Source organism: Zingiber officinale, chromosome 9B (assembly GCF_018446385.1).
Source record: "Zingiber officinale cultivar Zhangliang chromosome 9B, Zo_v1.1, whole genome shotgun sequence".
In the NCBI taxonomy this organism is placed as follows: Eukaryota; Viridiplantae; Streptophyta; class Magnoliopsida; order Zingiberales; family Zingiberaceae; genus Zingiber; species Zingiber officinale.
This window is the reverse complement of record NC_056003.1, coordinates 30,589,556-30,610,336: the sequence shown is the minus strand read 5'-3', so window position 1 is coordinate 30,610,336 and position 20,781 is coordinate 30,589,556. Positions and strand designations below refer to the sequence as shown.

The following is a 20,781-nucleotide window of genomic DNA, read 5'->3' as shown; positions in this document are numbered from 1 at the left end:
ACTCATTATCCATATTCGCATCCGCTTGTGGTCTTGTAAACAGGGCATTCATCTCTCGTCCAGTTTGGATTTTGCCCGAATAGATGACCTTTTTCTTAATCCACTTACCAAGTAAATTCGGAATTCGGTTTATGAACATTTAGAGATTGACTTTCACAATATTATCTCTATTGGGATTCAAATTTTAGTTTTCTTATTTGTTATCCTAAATCTACCTTTTTTGTTTTTCAGGTTAATAATATAAATGTTATATGGTAATCTGATTTTTTTTCATCCTTTTTCGTTCCTTTCTCCCCTTTAACAATATAAACATTTGCTTTCTCTCTCTCTCTTTCTTTATCTTCATTTTAGAGGTTTGAGTATTCACAAATTGTATTTTGGATTTACTCACTAGAGAACTAAGTAAGAAAACTATCTATTTTCAAAATTAGTCACAAACTCCGAACGCTTAGATTCTGAAAACAAAGAGTAAAAGTTTGACTTGAAAAGATTGACCTTAGTGAATTATTAAAAGGTTTGTTTTCTTTTTCCTAATTAGACATATTTTCAACCCATCGTCACACTTAATTTTAATTGTCAAGCATACTGCTAGATCGATAGAAGCTCATTTATATTTTTAAAATATGCTAGTGAGTTTGATTCGTGCTCTTGGGATAGAATTAAATTGATTAGTACGGAATAGAGTTACTATCATAGAGTTACTCTCACGTGTTTATAACGATTACGATTTCACTGTTATAATCATTATTATTCTGGAGCGGCTGCTAGTTTCTTTAACGACTATTAAAAAAAAAAAGCTTTTTGTCAGCCCTTCGTATCGTAAATTGTAAATAGTTAAAATTAAAAAGAGGCAAATATTCCCCTATTTCTCTCCGTGCGGCAGATTTCCGTGGCGATTTAAACCACTTCCCCTCTTCCTCTCCGATTCCGCTACCCCTCGAATACGATCGAGCGACCGCCTGCGCTTCGTCCTCCGGTAGCTTCTCCGCGCCTCCGCCTCTCTTCCTCCCTCCACCATGGCGTCCTTGTTTAGGGCTCGCCGCGAGGCGCCGGAGGAGGGTGGATCGGGCGGGAAGATCCTCCGCGACCGGCGAGGAGGCCGGGAGGCGCAGCCTTCCCCCTACGCGCGCCCTCCCCCGCTCGCCCTCCCGCCGCCTCCACCTCCTGCCGGGAGCCCTAGGTGGCTTCTCGGCCTCGTCTCCGGGGCCGGGAAGCTCATCTCATCCGCGTTCCGCTCCGACGGAAGCTCCCCCGACTCTTCCGCGTCATCTTCTTCCTCCTCTACTAACTACAGCCCTCGATCCGGTGAGTTGATGCCTTTCTCACCTTATGAGGGGGCTGCTATAGCTGCAACTATCAGTTTATCTTTATACTAGTTGGTATGTAGTATTAGACGCAGGTTCAGGAAAGAGATACTGGTGGATTATTTTATCGTTCTGTTTAGTTTAGTGCAATCATGCATTTTCATACTGCATACCTTAAATTATTCTTGTCCCGATTCAAATATGGTTTAAATTAATTTTAGTAATCTTAATTGCTAAATTTGGTTAGCTGGTTACTTGTACAAAAAAATATAGCCTATTTAGAATGTGCCCTATATATAATTTTACATTTATAACACACTCCTCTTCATTGCCAATGCCAAAGATCAACATGTAGATTAGCTCAACTTACCTAATGTGCAGAATTTAGACCAGAAACCTCTTCTGATAACATAAGACTAAGTGATCATTTATACTGAAATTTTAATTGTCTTGTGAAGTGACTTATGTGTGCTTTTATATTAAGAACAACAAATATTTTATAATCATAACAATTATTATCGTAGGAATTGAAGTTATACTAGGTCTAGTATGAATATTTATTTGCTGAGTCTGCAACTTATACTTAGCAATTTAAGTTTTCTTTCCTAATTTGCAAGTAGTAGTACCACGTGGGTAAATATTGAATGTATTTCCATGAAAAAGAAGGTTCACGGACTACATTGATGTGCATAGTAGGGTCAGTTCCTGCAGCGTTACCTTTTGATAGCTAAAGATCATTTAGTCACCCTGATATTTTTCTCCGATGTTCATGTCTCAATGGAGTGTGCTGCACTAGTCTAACAGTCTGTTTGCTCAAATATATGATCAGAAAAACATGGGTTTTAAAAGTTTCCACTTGACTCACATAAGCAGTGGTTAGGCAGATTTTGATGGGGATTTCATAGCCGACATGTAATTGCATATGACATATGCTGTCTGTGTAAACAATTTAAAATAAATCAAATTGATTTAAAACCCTTAAGTTACCCTTTTTAGTAACTTATGACTTTGAAGTGAACTACTTTGAAAGTGATAAATTTTTTGATACCAATATAAATACTTTTTCGTCATCAATTGTGATGCGCTATGCAATGGGTTGGTTGCGTATTGCCTTTATATGTTTTTTTAAAACTTGGTCAGAAATCATTAGGAGCAATATGCTTGTCTGTTATATGAAATGTCATTTTTTAGTACTTTGTGCCTATTATATGTATATATTAGTTACCGTATTATATGTATATATTAGTTAATATATTTGTCAATTAACTAATTGTCAATTAGTCTAATTATAGTTTCCTAGGATAGATTCCTAATTTATATATAAATATGTCTCACTCTTCAATAAATATTATCAATTCTTTATCTCAAATAATATGATATTAGAGCAACTTCAAAATTAGGGATTCGAAATTAGGGTTCCATCTCCGCCTCTTCTATCTCTCATGTACTTTCATTTCCGTGGCACGTCACTACCTCACCGTCGCCCACACATACCCGCCTCCATCGTCGACCATGACCTTCTCGTCGGCACTCTTTCCTTCCCTCTTATGTCCGCGCACTAAGTCGGCTATTGCTCATCACTGCACCGGTTGCTGCTGCGCCTCCCATTCCCTGGCGCACAACACACGAGGTTGCTCATGTGTTGATCCATTGCCGCATTGGGCGTCGTCTCTGTTGTCTTAGATTCCAACCGCCGAGCAGCCATCATGTCGACTCTATCCCCGGCAACTACCACCGCTTCTCTCCCAATACGTGTCATTAGAAGCATCTCCGACGTCACCCAATCTCGGCCGCCATCGATCCTTACAGCCAGCTTGAACCTTTCTCCCTGCTCTCGCACCTAAGCGTGTGTGGGTTTGTTTGTACTTGTTGGTTCGGAGCTTCCTTCATATTCTTCTCTTATTTGACTTCTTTGGGATAAAGTTTTATGGCTGAAAATAAGCCTTTTATTGTGACGGATGTGGTGTTTGTGATATCTAAAATCATGAATTATAAGTTAAATGGTTTGAACTATTTGGATTGGAGTAAGACTATTCATCTTTATCTACGAAGTATTGACAAATATGATCATTTGATTGATGACCCTCCTCAAGATGATTCGAAGCAGATGTGGTTTAGGGAGGATGCTTGCTTGTTCCTTGAGATTCGGAATTGTATTGATAGTGAGGTAACTGGTTTGATCAATCTTGTAAATTTGTTAAAGAACTAATGGATTACTTAGAATTTTTGTACTTTGGAAAAAAAAATCTCTCCTATGAGGTTTGCAAAATATTTTACTTGTGGAAAATTAAGATCGGCCTTTGGTCAATTATTTTATGGCATTCAAAAAAACATATGAGGAGCTTAATATGCTGCTGCCCTTTAGCCCTGATGTGAAGGTTCAACAACGTCAATGAGAGCAAATGGTATCATGAGCTTCCTCGTTGGCCTATCTCCTAACTTTGAGTTTGCTAAGTTGCAAGTTCTCTCTGGTTATGAGGTCCTCTCTTTACAAGATGTATTTAGTCATGTTCTACGTACAGCAAGCATTGAACCTATTCCGTTTAGTGGTGTTTTGGTGAGTCGTAGTACTAATTACATGCTTGGAAGATAAATTAGTAAAGTAGAAACAAAGGAGGCGACTCATAGGACTTTGAAACTTAAACGCAGAATTCGAGTGGTATTATGTGCAACTACTGTCATAAGTCAGGTCATACAAAGTTTGAGTGTAGAAAACTTCAGTATAAAAATCAACAAAAACACTTTGGCCCATATTGCATCTACTAATGATGGGTCTAATAAATCCGTCCATGCCTCTGCAATGATGAATTTGCTAAGTTTTCAAAATATCATGAATCATTCAAGTCTTCATTTCCCTCTTCCACTGCTATTTCTAATTCAGGTAAACAAAATACATGTTTTCTTTCTTCATCCTCCAAATAGGTCATTGATTCTGGTGTCACGGATCATATGACATGTAATTCTAGTTTCTTTTCTACTTTTCAGTCAAAAGTCAACACTCCTACCATTACTTTAGCTGATGGGTCTCCATTTTGTGTTCATGGGTCTGACACTATCAATCCTACCTCTTTGCTTCCTCTGACCTCTGTTTTACATTTACCTAATTTATCTTTTGAATTGCTCAACTAACTCGTAATCTTAACTATAACATCCCATTTTTTTCATTTCAAGATCTTTTGATGAAGAAAATTAGGTAAAGGACATGAGTCTGAAGGCCTCTACATTCGTTACACACCGCTCTCATATTCTTTTCCTTTCTCGAGTGTCACTTCTTTTTTCGAGGCTCATTGCAGGTTGGGACATCCATCTCTCCTGTTGCTCAAGAAGCTTTGTCTACAATATGGTAGGGTGTCTTTATTAGATTGTGAGTTGTGTCAATTTGCAAAATATCACGTCTTAGTTCAAGTCCTAGCGTAAATAAACATGCTACTATTTTGTTTGAATTAGTTTATTTTGATATTTGGAGTCCTTGTCTTATTTTGTCTAAACTTGATTTAGGTTGTGTAACTTAATTATATTTAATCATAAATCATTCTAAGTTATTTTCTCTGTGTTGTGCCTTTTGTGTTGAAATTAAAACTTAGTTCAATGCATTTATCCGTACTTTGCGAAGTGATAATGTCAAGGAATATACGTCCAGTTTATTCCAATCTTATATGGTCAGGATATCATGCTTCATGATACCTCTTGTGTTGATACTCCATCTCAAAATGGTGTCACTGAACGTGAAAATTGTTGGACGCTACTTGGAATTCTGTTCTTTTCCCCTGTTCAAAAATTTGTACAAGTACAAAACTTTTCCTAGCAACCCATGTGCTCTACAGAAGTTAAACTTGGATTGCAAACGAAACTTAACATTTTTACTCCAAGTTCAACCCATATGTTCTTCTGAAGTTAAACCATATTACAGAAGTTGATTAAATATCTATTTCAAGGATTGACTTCTAGGTTAAGCATGGCGAGACTCGGCCTTCTTGGGTATGAGATCATCCGCCACTTCCTAGACAAAGCCTTTCAAAGAAATTGAATATTTAAACTTCTTACAGTAACCTAGGTTTAACTACAGAGACCTCAATAGAAGCACAAAATCGATAGCCTCTTGTGTTGGTATTTCAGGATTCATACAAAGAACACAAACTAATTATGCAACGGAAACAAATAACTAGTTATACCTTTCTTTGTAGCTAAAGACCTCTTGATCTTCTGTTGTATTCCTCTCCTCCTCTTGGACGTCGTGTGGGCGGCAATCTACCAAGACAACACCACCCAAGCTCCTTCTTTACTTACAAGTTTCGGCCAGTAAGGGATGCCAAAATAGGAAACCTCCTTCTCTTCTTCTTCCCCTCCAAGCAACCGGCCACCAAGGACTTCTTCTTTTCTTTCAAGTTTCGGCCACCAAGAAAAGATATACGCCGACCTTAGAAAGAAGAAAGGGAGAGAAGAAAAGATGGTGTGTCGCCGGCCTTAGGAAGAGGAAAGGGAGAAGGGGAGAGCCGACCACACAAGAGAATAAAAGAGAGAGGGCTTAGAGAGATGTGTTGTTCCCATAAGGCACCCTCTACCTCTCTTTTATAATCCTTGGTAATGGCTAAAAAGGAAATTTTAACAATTAATTAAAATCTCTCTTTTAAATTTCTTATTGTGGATGGCTACAAAAGAAAAGTTTTAAAAATTAAAATATCTCTCTTTTAAACATTGTAGATGTCTACAAAAAGGGAAAAACTTTAAAATTAAAACTTCTCTTTTAAATTATGGTTACAAAAAAAGAAAGTTTTATCAAAATTAAAATCTTTCTTTTAACCATTGTAGATAACTAAAAAAAAGGAAAGATTTTATCAAAATTAAAATCTCTCCTTTAACCATTATAGATAACTACAAAAAAGGAAAGATTTTAAAATTTAAAACTCTCTTGTAAAACCATGTGGATGACTATAAAAGGAAAAAATTTTAAAATTAAAATCTCCCTTTTAAATCCTTTTATGGATGACTATAAAAGGAAAGATTTTAACAAAAATAAAATCTTCCTTTTCTTCCTTTAGTGGCTGGCCCCTTGCTTGGGCACCAAGCAAGGGGTTGGCCGACCTCTTGCTTGGACACCAAGCAAGGGTTGTGGCCGGCCACAACTAGGACACTAAGATGGGCTTGGTCGACCCATTACTTGGTTAAGAAGCTGGGCTTGGGTTGATGCGAGGCTTATATACAGAGGCTACAACAGGGACCAAGAGTAGGAATTGGTTTTGGCCTCCTGATGGGCTTGAGCTTCTTCGACCCGAACACCCGACTCAAGTTCATCAATAATAACTCATACCACTAAAGAGTTATTATTGAACTACCGCACCAATCCCATATTACATTATGGGCTCCTTTTTATCATGAGTACATTAATTTCCCTATGTTTAAGATATCGAATGTCCATTAATTAAATGAGTTACTCACAACTCACTTAATTAATATCTAGCTCCAAGAGTAGTACCACTCAACTTCATTGTCATGTCGGACTAAGTCCACCTGCAGGGTTTACATGACAATCCTTATAAGATCCTTAAGGGGACATCATCAACCTAGATAACTAGGACACAGTTTCCTTCTATAATCAACAACACACCATATAAATAATATTATTTCCCAACTTATCCGGCCTATTGATTTAACGAATAAATCTCATCCATTGATAAATTAAAGAAATAAATACTAAGTATATGTGCTTGTTATTATATCATGATTAAGAGTATGCATATCCATAATAACAGAGGTTCTGTTCTTTTATGCAGTCAGTATAAAAAGAAACAATCTCAAATGGTCCTGCTTAATACACACATAGTGTACTAGTGTAATTTTATAGTCAAGATAAACTAATACTAAATTACACTACAACCATTCCAATGGTTTGTCCCAATCCATCTTGGTTGTGAGCTACTATTTATAATTTATAAGGAACTGATAACATGATCTTCTATGTGACACCACACACCATGTTATCTATAATATAAATTAAATGGACAACTGCATTTAACTAAATACAGACATTTGATCAATGTGATTCTTATTTTGAAATAAATGTTCATACAAAAAGCTAGACTTTTAGTATACATCCTAACAAAAATAGACATTTTCTTGAAATTGCACGCTTTTTTTTTTCAAATGAATGTTTCCAAACCTTTTTGGAATGATGTGCAACATGTTGTCTCATTAACCGTATGTTATCCTCCGTTCCTAATGGTGAGTTCCCTTACAATTTTTTTTTTTCCCAATAAGTTGTTTCCTTTTAACCCTGGGATATTTGGTAACTCTTGTTTTGTTTAGGACGTTCGTCTGCATGCCACTAAATTGGATCCCAAGTTTTTGAAGTGTATCTTTCTGGGTTATTCTTGTCTTCAAAAAGGTTGTAGGTGTTATTGTAAATATCTTGTCTCAATTGATGTTAACTTCATAGAAGACACACCTTATTTCCTATCCTCACCTATTCCGACTCGTCAAAGGGAGGATGATGATTTGTTGGTATATTCTATCACATCTTCCGCACCCATCCCAGAACGGACTCCTTTCAAGCCCCTTATTATTCAAGTCTACTCTAGGCGTCAACCTCTTGATTCATGTCTTGCACCTACTACTTCGTCATCAGATCCAGTCCCAAGCGATGATCTTCTTATTACATTACTCAAAAGTAAATGTCAGTGTATTTATCCTACTTCTTTTGTTTCTTATAATGGCTTGTTGTCTTCTCTTGTTCTTTTATTGCTTCATTTAACTCTATCTCTATTCCGAAAATTGTCCATGAGGTCATATTTCATCCTAGTTAGAAAGATACAATGATAGAGGAGATGAATGCTTTAGATGACAATGACACTTGGGACTTAGTCGATCTACCTTAAGGGAAACAAGCTATTGGATGCAAATGAGAATTCACTGTTAAGTCAATTCGGATGAGTCAGTTGTCAGATTAAAAACCCGTCTTGTTGCTAAAGGCTATGTTCTGACCTATGGTGTGGATTATTCTAATACTTTTTCTCATGTTGCAAAGTTGATATCTGTTCAATTTTTTATTTCAATGGCCGCTACTCATCATTAACCTTTACATTAACTTGATATCAAGAATGTTTTTCTTCATGGTGATCTTTTGGAGGAGGTGTATATAGAGCAACCTCCTAGTTTTGTTGCTCAGGAGGAGTTAGAGCGAGTTTGTCATCTTCAAAATTCTTTGTATGGTTTGAAAGAGAGTCCTCGTGCTTGGTTTGGAAAATTTGGTCAGGTTATTGAAAAATTTGGTATGATGAAAAGCAAGTCTGACCATTTTGTGTCTACAAGCAGTTAGGAGATGACATCGTTATGTTAGTTGTGTATGTGGATGATATTGTTATCACTAAAGTGATACTACGAGAATCTCATCGCTTAAATATTTCATTCATACTCAGTTTCATACGAAAGGGTGCCAAAGTATTTCCGGGGTGTTGAACTGACGAGGAGTAAAAAAGGTATATTTCTATTTTAGAAAAAATATGTTAACTAAGATAGGAAAATTGAGGGCAATGTCTTGTACTCCTTCAATGACTTCTCACAGGAGATGGGGAATTATTTAAACATCTTGAGAGATATCGAAGGTTGGTTGGGAAGTTGAATTATCTTGTCGTGACTCGCCAATCAGTTTATGTCATTTCTAACCGTTCATCATTGGGTAGCATTAGAGAAAATTTTATGTTACTCAAAGGAAACACCTGGACGGGGTATCATATATGCAAATCATGGGCACACTCATATTTAATATTTTTTAGATGCAGATTGGGCAGGTTCCAAAATTGATAGAAGATCTAGTTATTGTATATTTGTGGGAGGAAATTTAGTCTCATGGAAGAGCAAGAAACAAATTGTCGTGTCACGATCAGAATACAGGGCTATACCACAATCTATGTGTGAGATAATGTGGATATATCAACTTTTGACTAAAGTAGGATTTAAAATTTCAGTACCACTAAAATTGTGATGTGATAACCAAGTTGCTCTCTATATCACATCGAATCCTATTGATTGTCATTTTGTTCGTGATAAAATTTAACAAAGCTTGATTTCTATAGAATATGTGAAGATTGGAGAACAATTATGGGACATCTTCACAAAAGCTTTAAATGGGGTTTGGGTTGATGATCTTTGTAACAAGTTGGATATGATTAATATCTTTGTTCCAACTTGAGGGGGAGTATTATTTGTATATATTAGTTACCATATTATCTGTATATATTAGTTAATATATCTGTCAATTAGCTAATTGTCAATTAGTCTAATTATAGTTTCCTAAGATACATTCCTAATTTGTATATAAATACGTCTCACTCTTCAATAATGATTATCAATTTTTTTATCTCAAATAACGATGCCTATAGGCTCATGTGAAATAAGTGAGGGCATTCAAGTTTTCTCTCGAAGGGGAGCAATAATAAAGTTATTACCTTGTAAGGTTACGTATAATAGACCCTTCCTCGGACCTCATATTGGTGGGAGCTTCATGCACGGGCTGTCCTTTATTCAAGCTTTCTCCCACTCTTAATGTTACATTTTTATATTTTTAAAATGTTGTTCTTTGCATGCTCATATAGGGTTGGATTACATGGATCTTAACCCTCAATGTAATTCTATAAAAAAACTACCTCGCCAATAATTCTTAATTCACTTTTAATTACTTTAGCTAAAGTAGAATTAATTTAACTTGTGTAACTATATATATTTATTGATCACCTTTGAACATGCATATTACCTTAATCCATTTTCTTTTATTCTATCATCTAGTAGAGCTACACATAAATCTTGGGATAGATGTGCTTTTAATTTTATTTTTCTACATCTGCATTAACTTTTAGTAAGTGCTAGTTTTTAACCAACCCAACATTCTGATCTATAAAGTATGAATACTCGTACAACAATCTTATGAAACTGTTTTTTAGCTCATGGGGCACCAAATTTCAGAAGCAGTCTTAGTAATAATTAACCAAAATTATAGTAATCGATGTTTGTTTCATCTCACATCGAATTGGCCAAACCAAAATTTACATTGAGTTGGTTTGGCTTGATTCCAAGTGCTACGACAGTTTGCTTTGTGTCAAAAATTAGCCAAGGAAATGTGTCTATTGAATCAGCATAAGTTTTATTTAGTTCCAACAAATTGTAAATCCCTGCAGTCTTATTAGGAGTACTGGAGGATCCCACTCTCTTACTAGGAATAATAAGTGGATCTGCTGGAGTTGGTAAAGTCATCTTATTATTATAAGAACCAAACATCTGTCTATTTGTATTTTTGGGAAAATGCTGATTGTTTTAATCCATTGTACTTAGTTAATGTTTTCTAAGATTTGATTGCATTTCTTAAATTTTCTGCATATTTTATTGTAAAGAATATGTCTGTTTGGTAGTCTTGCATGAAATCTTCTTGTGCTTGTAACAAGGTTTTGATTTGTACAAAAAGTGTCTGATGTTTTCCTCATATGCAGATGAAGAGGGGAATGTTGATGCACCTAAAATGCTTACTGGACCCAAACAAGTAATTGCATTGATATTTCCATTTCCATTTCCATTCTGTTGTTAATGTTATTAGTAAGCTACTTATGTTGACTGAAAATCATGAGAATTATTACAGATGATACTGCACAAAATTGTGTGCTCTTGATACCTTTGGAACCCATTAGTTCTCCATTTCTATACAAAGTTTTAGTTTAACATTTCTTAGCTAATAGAGGAAATTGTTGCTTCTATATGGTCAGGGTTTGGATAATTCAGATGTGATTGCTGACTACGTGGAGGGATCACGTGCTATTGTTCCAATAAGTGAAACCAAACTTGCTATTCAGAAGTTGCTCTCACAGGAGACTTTCTCAAGGTAGCTGAAAATTTCTTCATTTATTCTTATTTTTTCATCTTGTAGGTTTGTTGATATTTCCTTGACATCATTGTAAGATTTCCTCTTGTTCACACAATGCATTTACATTTCCTTTTTCACTTTTCCACTTGTGCGTAACCCATTTTTGTGTGGATGTAAGATTTTCTGTGAAGTTGCAGACTATGAGATGATCTAGCTCTTTAACAAATGTAAAAAAGATGCTAACTTGTTATCTTTTATTGGCGAAGTAGCATTGATCGCATGCCACTCTAAGAGGAGAATAAGAATGAGATGAATACTTTATAAACTCGTTTTAAATTCATGTCTGAAAGATCAACTATAGATGATATTTATTATTTTGTTTAATTGGACATCAATGGAAAAATATACAGTAAAAGAAGGATTTGGGCATGTTTTTTATTGATATATAAAAATTTTAGGACACTGTCTCTAGACAATTATTTTGGTGAGGTGTTTAAAGGAGAAAGAAATATTTAGGAATTATATTGATGTGATAAAAGTCATGTATAAGAATGCAGTTAGTGCTAAGAGTAACAAGGAGAGTGATTAATAATTTTTGTGTACTTTCTCATTATCTATGTCAAAAAATGTCAACAATTTATTCCATTCTCAGTCACCTATACTCTTTTATGTTTCCTGCATATGGTTATTTGATTCTCGGTTGTCTATTACAGGGATGAATGTGAAAGATTAACTAAGTTATTACAATCTCGAGTGGTTGATTCACCATCAGCAAATAGGGTTCTTGGCAACATTGTTCATTCTCCTCAACCTTGGCTATCTTCGAAGCAGAGTCCTAACTTAATTGGATCCGTTCCATACTCTCCTGGTGATTCTTCTCCCAAGACACCGGCCTTTGGTGCATCTGTTGTCCACAACGCGGCTATTATGGAAGCTAAGAAATGGCTGGAGGAGAAGAAGCTAACATCGAAGTCCAAGGTTGATCTTGCTGTAGAACCTTGCACTTTGAATACCAATATGCTTCATTGTGTAAGCTTTATTTTAAATTATTTTTTGAAAAATATTTTGTAGCTTCAGTTTTCATTTACTCATTCTTCTCTTGAAGTGTCTTTGCTTTTAAATATTTTTGATAAACATACCTCTTTATAACTGCTATCATATCTATGCAAAACCAACAAAGTCATGGTTGTTTCCCATTCTTGATTAACCATTTGTTCCTGGGTTCATTGTGCCACATCAACAGTGTTGCCAATGTTTTTTTTTTGTGAAAGTAAATTGCCAAAATTTCTTTAATGCATGTCCTAACAGTGTATTGTGTGTTTACTTGTGAAGTATTTTGTTTAACGCGTTGTAGGATCTGACTGTAACACCTCGGCGTAGTGTTGAATATGCGTAGCGTTTACTGTAACGTTACATTTTCACGAGAATTTTGGCGTAGTGTTAAATATGCAAGAGTTCTCACACAATAGGTTGGGTAAGACCAAATATTATAGGAAAATTAATGGTTTAAGATTTGAGGATTTGAACTTGGTAAAACAAAAAATGTTAGATATATTGAATTTGTTTTATTGTTATAAAGTGTGTGTGAATAAAGTGAGGATTGTTAGTGTAGATAACGTGAAAAGGAACAATTTATCGCGGCAGGGATAAGAAATGCTTAAGATTGTGAGGTTAAAAGGTATAACCGAGTGAGTTTTAGATCCAACTAGTATAAGATTATGCTCTCGAATGGATTGAGGAAATAGGTTTTAGGGTGTATGGCGTTATGAGTTTAGACATATATGACCTTATATTAAGTCATAGATCGATTTCAAATGAATAATTAATGTAAATTGACATGGTTAGGAAGAATGATGAAAGGATTTGTAATATTTTGGGTCTACTGAGATTCAATACTTATTTAACTTAAATTTTAAGGATGATCTAGTCTGAATTAGGTCTAAAGATGAAAAATTATTTGGAATTGGATAGTTTGGGTGAAATTGCAGTATTAGTAGATATATTCACTGAGCTTACCTTTCTTCTTCATAAGCCATGAGTTAGGTTTTATTAGTCGCACTAGTCAATCGATACTCCCAAAAAAATCAATTGTTTGAGTTTGAGTTTGTTATAAGTTTTGTTGATAAAGGTTGAAAAAGAGGCTAAGAAAGTCGTGAATGAAGCTAACAATGAAACTTTTGAATGCTTATATCGAAAATTGAATACAAAAGAAGGGGAAAGAGACATTTATATAATAGCTAAAGCGAGAGAGGCAGACAAGAGATCTTATCTAAATATGATGTATTAAAAATTAATGTAATAGTGTATTAGTAAATGATAAAGAAATTTTCATGAACTTTTTAATGAAGGTTTAGGTGATTAACTTAACTTAGGTAATTTAAGTAGGTGAATCCAAACTTCAGAAGTAGAACAAATTTTAAATGTGATGCAAAATGGAAAAATAGTTCGACCAGATATTCTGATAGAGGTATGGAAGTCTCTCGGGAAACAAGGTATTAATGACTTATAAAGTTATTTAACCTATATTGAAAATGAAAAAGATGTCGAATCAATGAAGGGTAAGTACTCTAATTCCCTTATATAAGAACAAAAGAAAGGTACAAAATTATGCAAATTATAAGAGTATTAAACTAATGAGTCGTATTATGAAACTTTGGAAAATAATAATAGAAAAAAGATTAAGGAAGAAGATCATAATGACCGAAAATCAATATGGATTCATGCTTGAAGGTTGACACTAGAAACTCTGCAAATGATATTCATTGACCTAGAAAAAAACTTATGATAGAGTCTTAATAGAAATTATATAAAGAATTCTAGAAAAGATTGATGTTAGTGTAGCATATATTGAACTAATTAAAGTTATGTATGAGAATGTAATGACAAGAATGAAGACTTCAAGTGCATTAATTGAAACATTTCACATAAAAATACGAGGGTTACATCAAAGATTAGCTCTAAGTCCCTATTTTGTTATATATATTAATCATGGACAAACTTATTGGACACATCCAGTACACGGTAACGTGATACATGTTGTTTGTAGATAATATGATTTTATTAGATGAGACATATTAAGGAGTAAATGCTAAACTTAAATCTTGGCAGAAACACTGGAAGCGAAATGTTTTAGGCTTAATAAAATAAAGGATGGAGGGATTGAGAGAGATGTCTTAACATAGAATACAAGCAGAGTGTGGGGTGTTCTATATGATCGAAAGGTACCTCTAAAATTTAAAGGGAAGTTCTACAAAACGGCTGTTAGACCTGCTATGTTATATGAAGTTGAATGTTGAACTATGACTCAATCACATGAGTAGAAGATGAAAGTTGCAGAGATAAGGATGTTAAGGTGGATGTGTGGACATACGAGGATGAACAAGATAAGAAATGAGAACATTAGAGAAAAAAATTGAGGTTGGATTTATTGAGGACATGTTTAAAATGACACAAACATGTACTTAGATACTAATAAATGCTCCAGTTAGACAATGTAAAACTATGATAAATATGCATATCAAGCGAGGGAGAGGAAGACCAAAAAAGACTCAATTAGTAATAATAAAATAAGATAAAATTTATTTAAATATATATGATGATATAATAGGAGATAGAGCTTAATGACATAGACCCCACCTAGTGGTTTAAGGCTTGGTTGTTGTTGTATACTTGGTTCTTGCTTGATGGATCTCATCACTTACTTTGTCTCGATTTTGTAACCAATAGTCTTTTTCACAGGAATCTTTTTAATCCCTCTTATTGCTAGAAACAGTATTTTTTTGTATAATTTATAGTCATCCTTGCTTCATGGGCTTGATCATGTGACAGAACATATCAGAGAAATGGATTACTTTTACACTATCTGTTTTGATTGAAAAAGCACTATTGACATTGATCTGCATGTTGATGTATGCATCTTTGTTTGTTGAGTCTGACTCACCCTTGTTTATTGCTCCTAACTCACTGGCTCACGTTTTTAACGAAGTATGGCGTAGGGCACAGTGTTGCCTTTAACGTCTGGATTTTCTATCTGAGAGTTCATTATACTTGAGTCATTTTTATTAACCGTACGAGGTGTTTTGAGTACTCTGTTTTTATTCCCAACATGAAAGTTTTTTTATGAAGTTACTTTCTGTTCACGCATTCTACAGGATGCTCATGATGATGTATCACCAGTGGATTTGGCGAAATCATATATGCAATCCCTTCCTCCTTGTCAGTCTCCGAGCTTTGATACTAGTACTCTGAAATCTACTATGGATAGCAGGGTGAATCTTTTCCCTGATCGGAGCAACCAGGCAACAAGTACCAATTCTTTGTCATCATTCAAGGTAAAGTATTAAAACATAGGCAATTGCAATTGGAAGTAGATAATGCACAAGCACATCCAATGTCTATGTTAAAGGCACACACCATTCTGAATAGCATGACTACTCGATGATGTGTTGTTTTAGTGCCAAAATTACTCTTGCAACATGGCACAGATTTCTCTAACCATGCAATTTAAGAATGCTCATGGAAAATTTGAATTCAAGACATATTGTTGTTGTTGCTCTTAAGCCAAGCTGATGCTTGTATGTTTCTTACCTGACAATATAATGCTTGCTGCAGGAATTTAAGAGAAAGTATCTCTCTGCCAGATTGTGGGAAAGCCCAGACGATACTAGTAATAAGAAACCCCGTTTGGCAGATACTTGGCTGGAGAGTTGTTCCTTCAAACAAATTGATTCCCGGGAATTATTTCAAAGAAAAACTTCAAAGATCTCATCAGCAGCAAATGAGAGGGATCATGACTTTTTAAGAACAATGCAATTTTCATCTTCTTTATCATCTATGGAGAATGTCAGTGCTCCTGCGAAGTCATTAACTGAGCATGTTGAAAATTTTTGTTCCAAGGACGTTCGTAACTTAGTTGATAAAACTTACTCTGCCAACCCGTCTACACTACCACTCACAGATAAATCCACCTCCACTACCTTTACATCAGAACCCAAGAAAATACTTAAGGAAGTGGTGGCACCAAAGGAAATTGCATTGTCAATGCCAACTGTGAACACTTTAGATTCCACTGTATCAGATGGACCTACAGGGACTAACTTGTATATTTACTTGGATGCAAATCAGGTAAACAATGTTTTCTTGTTTTTACTAAACATTATATGATTTTCCTTTGTTGTATATTCTATGTCGTTGCATGTCTTTGAATTTTAACACATACTTTAACATTATTGTTGAATATAAACTATGAAAATCTCCTGTCATCAGGATGTCAGCAACTTGTCAACTGTGCAAGAAGAGATTGTTGAGAATAATGTTCCTCGTGAATCTTTCATTTCAGCTTCAACATCAATGGTGCCTGGCGGTAATTTCTTTGTTGAAGAAAAAACTATCTTTCTGGGAGTACTATGAGTAACAGTTTGTTTATAAATATATAATATTGTTTAATTTTGTTTGAATTCAGGAGATTCCAGATACCCCACGCCTCATATTGAAAAAGTAATTGAGACACCAGATCGGTGAGTCAATACATTTATTTATAGTTATGCCATGGATGACATGTTTTATAGTTTCTTCATAATTTTTTTTCTTCAATTTTATTTTAAGATGATACATATATCACTGATTAAGGCCATTTATTCTTTTTAAACTCTCTCAAGCTCGTAAAGTGGGTATAGGATTCATATTTACTGGCATTGTAATGGATTAGTGATGCAAGACATTCTATCACAGTTATTCCCACATTCTTTATCCTCTGACATCTCACCAGCTCTAAAGCTTTAGAAACCTTCATTGATGTTTGTGTCGACATATCCTAGATGCATGTTCATCTTAAAGAATGGTCAGATGCTGATTTTTAGGCTCAAGGAACAATGTATTGGGATGATTAGCACAATTTTCTGAGGGGGTTGATGAAAACATTTTGGTCCCTACTATCTACCACTCAGTCAAGGGCCCTGCCAAATTTAGAGGCTCTCTTAGAAGTGACAACTGCTCTGCTGAGAGGCGAGAACTGTTCTGCTGAGACCCTGGAGGTGTCATGCCTTATTTGGGTGGTTAAGTTAAAGGGACTGGTCAATCATATACCTTTGCAAGCCATCTGCAGAATTAGTTTATGATGATCGAACAGAAGGTTAGCTTGTTTTTGCTGCTACAAATTGCTAAGAAGCCTGCCCCACCTTGCTGGTCAAGCAAGGGAAAGTCAGTTTATTGGGAAATAGGTGACGTGCCTCTTGTCATTGATAAGTAACTCGCACTTGTCAAATGGTTTCATGAAATATGCTCACTCCTTTTCATGAAAGCTTCTATCTCAATCAAAACAAGAGTTTGCATCAACATTGTTGATTTGGTCTCTTTTTCTACAATAACATAATTATCAATTTAAGAATCAGTCCATAATTCTTGATTGTGTATGGTGTATGACTGTTTGGTTTGTTAACACAACTTAGTCATGCATGTTTTACTAACCCATGACTATTGTGAATTCTTTCTTTTTCATGCCAGTGACGTTGATGATGCTACATATCTCAAGAATATGGTTCATGCTTCTAGCGCAAATAAAACTACTTCTGGGGTAATCAAGGCCAATAATTCTACAGAATTGAACCTAGATTCAGGTTTCAAGTTCTCTGCTCTTTTTTTTTTTGGTACTAAAAAAATAAAATAAAATTACAGTTTTGGTATTCAATTCTTTTGTTGCATAGTAATCTGGTAATCACTTAACATACACCGTCTGGTTATCCTTTCTTGGATTGTGTTAGTTTTTGGTCGCTGGTGGTGATAATCATCACACATCAACCATTCATGTTAGATGTTGGTATTGGTATTAAAATGGAACGGAATCAAGCTCGGCAAAAACATTTGTGCCAAAGATGCCTACTTCTGCACTTTAGATGTCCCATTTTATTGTGGTTATATTTATGCATGAATGCTTTAATACCTGTATACTGTATTGAATATTTCTTAAAAGAATATGCACTATATGATATGTGACAGAATCAAACCTGCACGACATGGTTACTTGTTCACTGCATGGAATAGATGGATTGGCAAATGAATTCAACACCAATGGGTAAATAAATACACAAGAATATCTTTGCGACCATTCTTCTTAATCGTCTTAATCTAATTGCTTGTTCTGTTTCATTCAGTGGGTCCTCGGAGTCAAATCCCAATCCACAACCTGTGTGCCAGGTAAACGAGAGTGCTACCCAATGTAGCAATGGCGACCAAACTGCAATCACAACTGAAGCAACAATTTACGTGCCTCCAACTGTCAATCCACCAGTCGCCCAAGAAACGGACAACACTGCAACTAAATCGCAGAACGGCACAACATTCAAGTCAATCGAGCATATTCTGATTGAACCTCAGCCAAGCAGTAGAAACCCAAAGAAAAGAGCAATAGTTAAAGTAGGAAGAGGAAGAGGAAGAGGAAGAGGGCGTGGAAGAGGACCCAAGTGATGGTCACCTATATCCCGGTCAGTGTATTTGACAGGAACAAAACAAATGTTCCAGCTATTTGATGTCCGGTTCTATGTTCAGTGGATCGTATGCTGGCCAGTGTACACTAGGTATTATTACTGAAGTTAGGACTCATCTAGATGTTTAGCTTCATTTTATCGGCATCCATTTCATAAGTCGGTGCCTATTTCTCATGTTGTGTGTTTGTATCATCCTTTTGGTTTTGTAATCTCGGTGCGACATAGGATTGTCGCCAAATCTCATGTAGTGTAGCTGAAAATGTTTCTGTGAAATTTCACGATCAGTTGCCTGTTAAACATTAGAGGATTGTGAATGCTGCGCATCTCATAAAACACAATTCCATTGAATTAATGATTATGTACTTATGTTGAAATGTAACACTCTTTCTTGTATTTCTCCTCCATTTTTGTCTCTATAGTTTGTACAAATATATACACAATTAAATACACTCTATAAGAAAGCTTATAAACAATATATATTTTTTCCAAAAGGGCATCTCCAACAACAGGTTCGAAAAATCGATCCCAGTTTTTTTCTTTTTCTTCCTTTGATGGTAGGGGCCATAAAAAATCTCTCTTGTAAAATTGTTGGAGATGCCCTAATAAAGGTGTCCGGATTTTTATATAATTAATTTGGGAGGTAGTGTTTTTTTTCCCTGGATTTTCCTTCTAGACAAAATCAGGGCACAACTACTATATAATATTTGCTCTTATTACAAGCCAATCGATTATATGTATATATTATACTTCCATTTGAACCGGAACGATCATGAATCGGGAAAATAACGGCTCGACCGGCCCACTGGTCTCTAGTTGGGCTCATGCTGTTGTTCGTGTTGAAAACCGTGGCTTTAGTCGTTGCACGAATGTCGGAGCCGGAACCTCCAAACTCCGGCAGGGCTTCCCTGCTACCGCCGGCTCTGCAGTGGAACTCTCTCACTTCCGGCAATAGAAGCGGTGGTCGTATTCTTTCCTTCCTCTTCCTCCCCTTCTCCGGCTGCGTCGAGCGCCTTTCGTATAAGTCGCCGTATCGAGTCGGGCGGCAGAACGCCCTCCCGCGTTGGTGGCCATGACTTGCATAGCGCGAGGTCCTTCTTCCCGAACCTCGCTTGTTTAGCCTCCACGTTCCTCTGCAACGCCTCCAGGATGTCGCGGGACGCATCGCGGAGAAGGCCGACGTCTGCCGCCGTGCGACGAGACTGCGGTTCTGTTCTCCAATTGTGCTGCGTTCGGAGCGATTGTACCATCGGCCCAGAGTATCCGGCTGTCGCGAGGCATTTGAGGTAATGCACGGCGTCCCGGACGACCTTGGGACCAACCCGTCACCCGGCGGCGTCCTGCAACTCCTCGATCAGGAGGCCGAACTCCCAGAAATGCCTTGGCGGCCGCGTTGATGGCGAGCTTCTGGAGCTCGCGGAAGCGAGCGCGAATATCGCCTCCCGGCTCGCCGTCGAAGGTGGACTCCAACTGCGGCCAGATGCGGTCCAAGGCGTCGAACATGTCAAGGAGCTTGAAGAGCTTGATCGGCTGCTTGGAGCTCCGGGCGACGCCCTCGCCGAAGCGGGAGAAGACGGCGGTAGGCGATCTCGCGGCAGAGGTGCTCCTTGACCGCGAACGCAGTCTGCACCGCCAGTTCGAGGTGTCGGATCCAGAGAGTGATCGACGCCTCCACCTCCGCCCACTCCATCGCTTCCATCTCCTCCGGCGCGTACATTCGCAGGCATTCCTGGCTCAGCATGATCAGCTCCCTCGCCGCCCGCCGCCCACAACCACCAGCTCCATATCTAATCCGCCTACGACATGACACTCACACAGATCGATTTTTTAGGGTTTGGTCAGTTTAATTACCTCGACGAAGGTGTCAATCAAGATGTCGAGGCGATCGTCGGCGGCGAGTGTTTGGGAGATCCCCGCCTATGGGCCTCGATCTGGAGAGGCGAAGCGAGATCGGAGCCGTCAGTTGTTTTAGGGAACTTATCCATGCCGTTGGATTCGCCTAGGGCATTATGTTTGATTTGGTGGATACGAGAGCCCCACATCATTCAAGGGTCGAGCGTTATTATTTAAATGGACGTCTCCTCGGATGAGTCTAGTGGCTAGCGCATGAGATATTATCACAATAAGATCTGAGATTCGAATTTTGATAAAGTCG

The 20,781-nt window shown here is 36.8% G+C and overlaps 1 protein-coding gene across 2 annotated transcripts; it reads left to right on the top strand.

Annotated features, from left to right (window-relative positions):
• The first annotated feature begins 860 nt into the window (after window positions 1-860).
• On the top strand, window positions 861-19,022 carry LOC122023601. Of its 2 annotated transcripts, none has more exons than XM_042581803.1 (11): window positions 861-1,305; window positions 10,781-10,830; window positions 11,051-11,166; window positions 11,862-12,177; window positions 15,300-15,479; window positions 15,760-16,272; window positions 16,414-16,510; window positions 16,610-16,664; window positions 17,650-17,762; window positions 18,142-18,217; window positions 18,297-19,022. In XM_042581803.1, exons 1-11 carry the CDS (start codon window positions 1,017-1,019, stop codon window positions 18,607-18,609), a joined length of 2,118 nt encoding a protein of 705 aa, XP_042437737.1. In that variant the 5' UTR covers window positions 861-1,016; the 3' UTR covers window positions 18,610-19,022. The 2 variants fall into 2 exon arrangements, with proteins under 2 accessions (XP_042437737.1, XP_042437738.1); XM_042581804.1 differs by having other exon boundaries at window positions 862-1,305; window positions 11,862-12,126.
• The last annotated feature ends 1,759 nt before the right edge of the window (window positions 19,023-20,781 follow it).

Excerpts from the sequence above, each read along its gene's own strand:
- LOC122023601 (XM_042581803.1), top strand. The coding sequence starts at position 1,017 with ATGGCGTCCTTGTTTAGGGCTCGCCGCGAGGCGCCGGAGGAGGGTGGA. Across the intron at positions 15,480-15,759 it reads ATTCTTTGTCATCATTCAAG|GAATTTAAGAGAAAGTATCT; the intron begins GTAAAGTATTAA and ends TGCTTGCTGCAG. Across the intron at positions 16,665-17,649 it reads GTAATTGAGACACCAGATCG|TGACGTTGATGATGCTACAT; the intron begins GTGAGTCAATAC and ends TTTTCATGCCAG.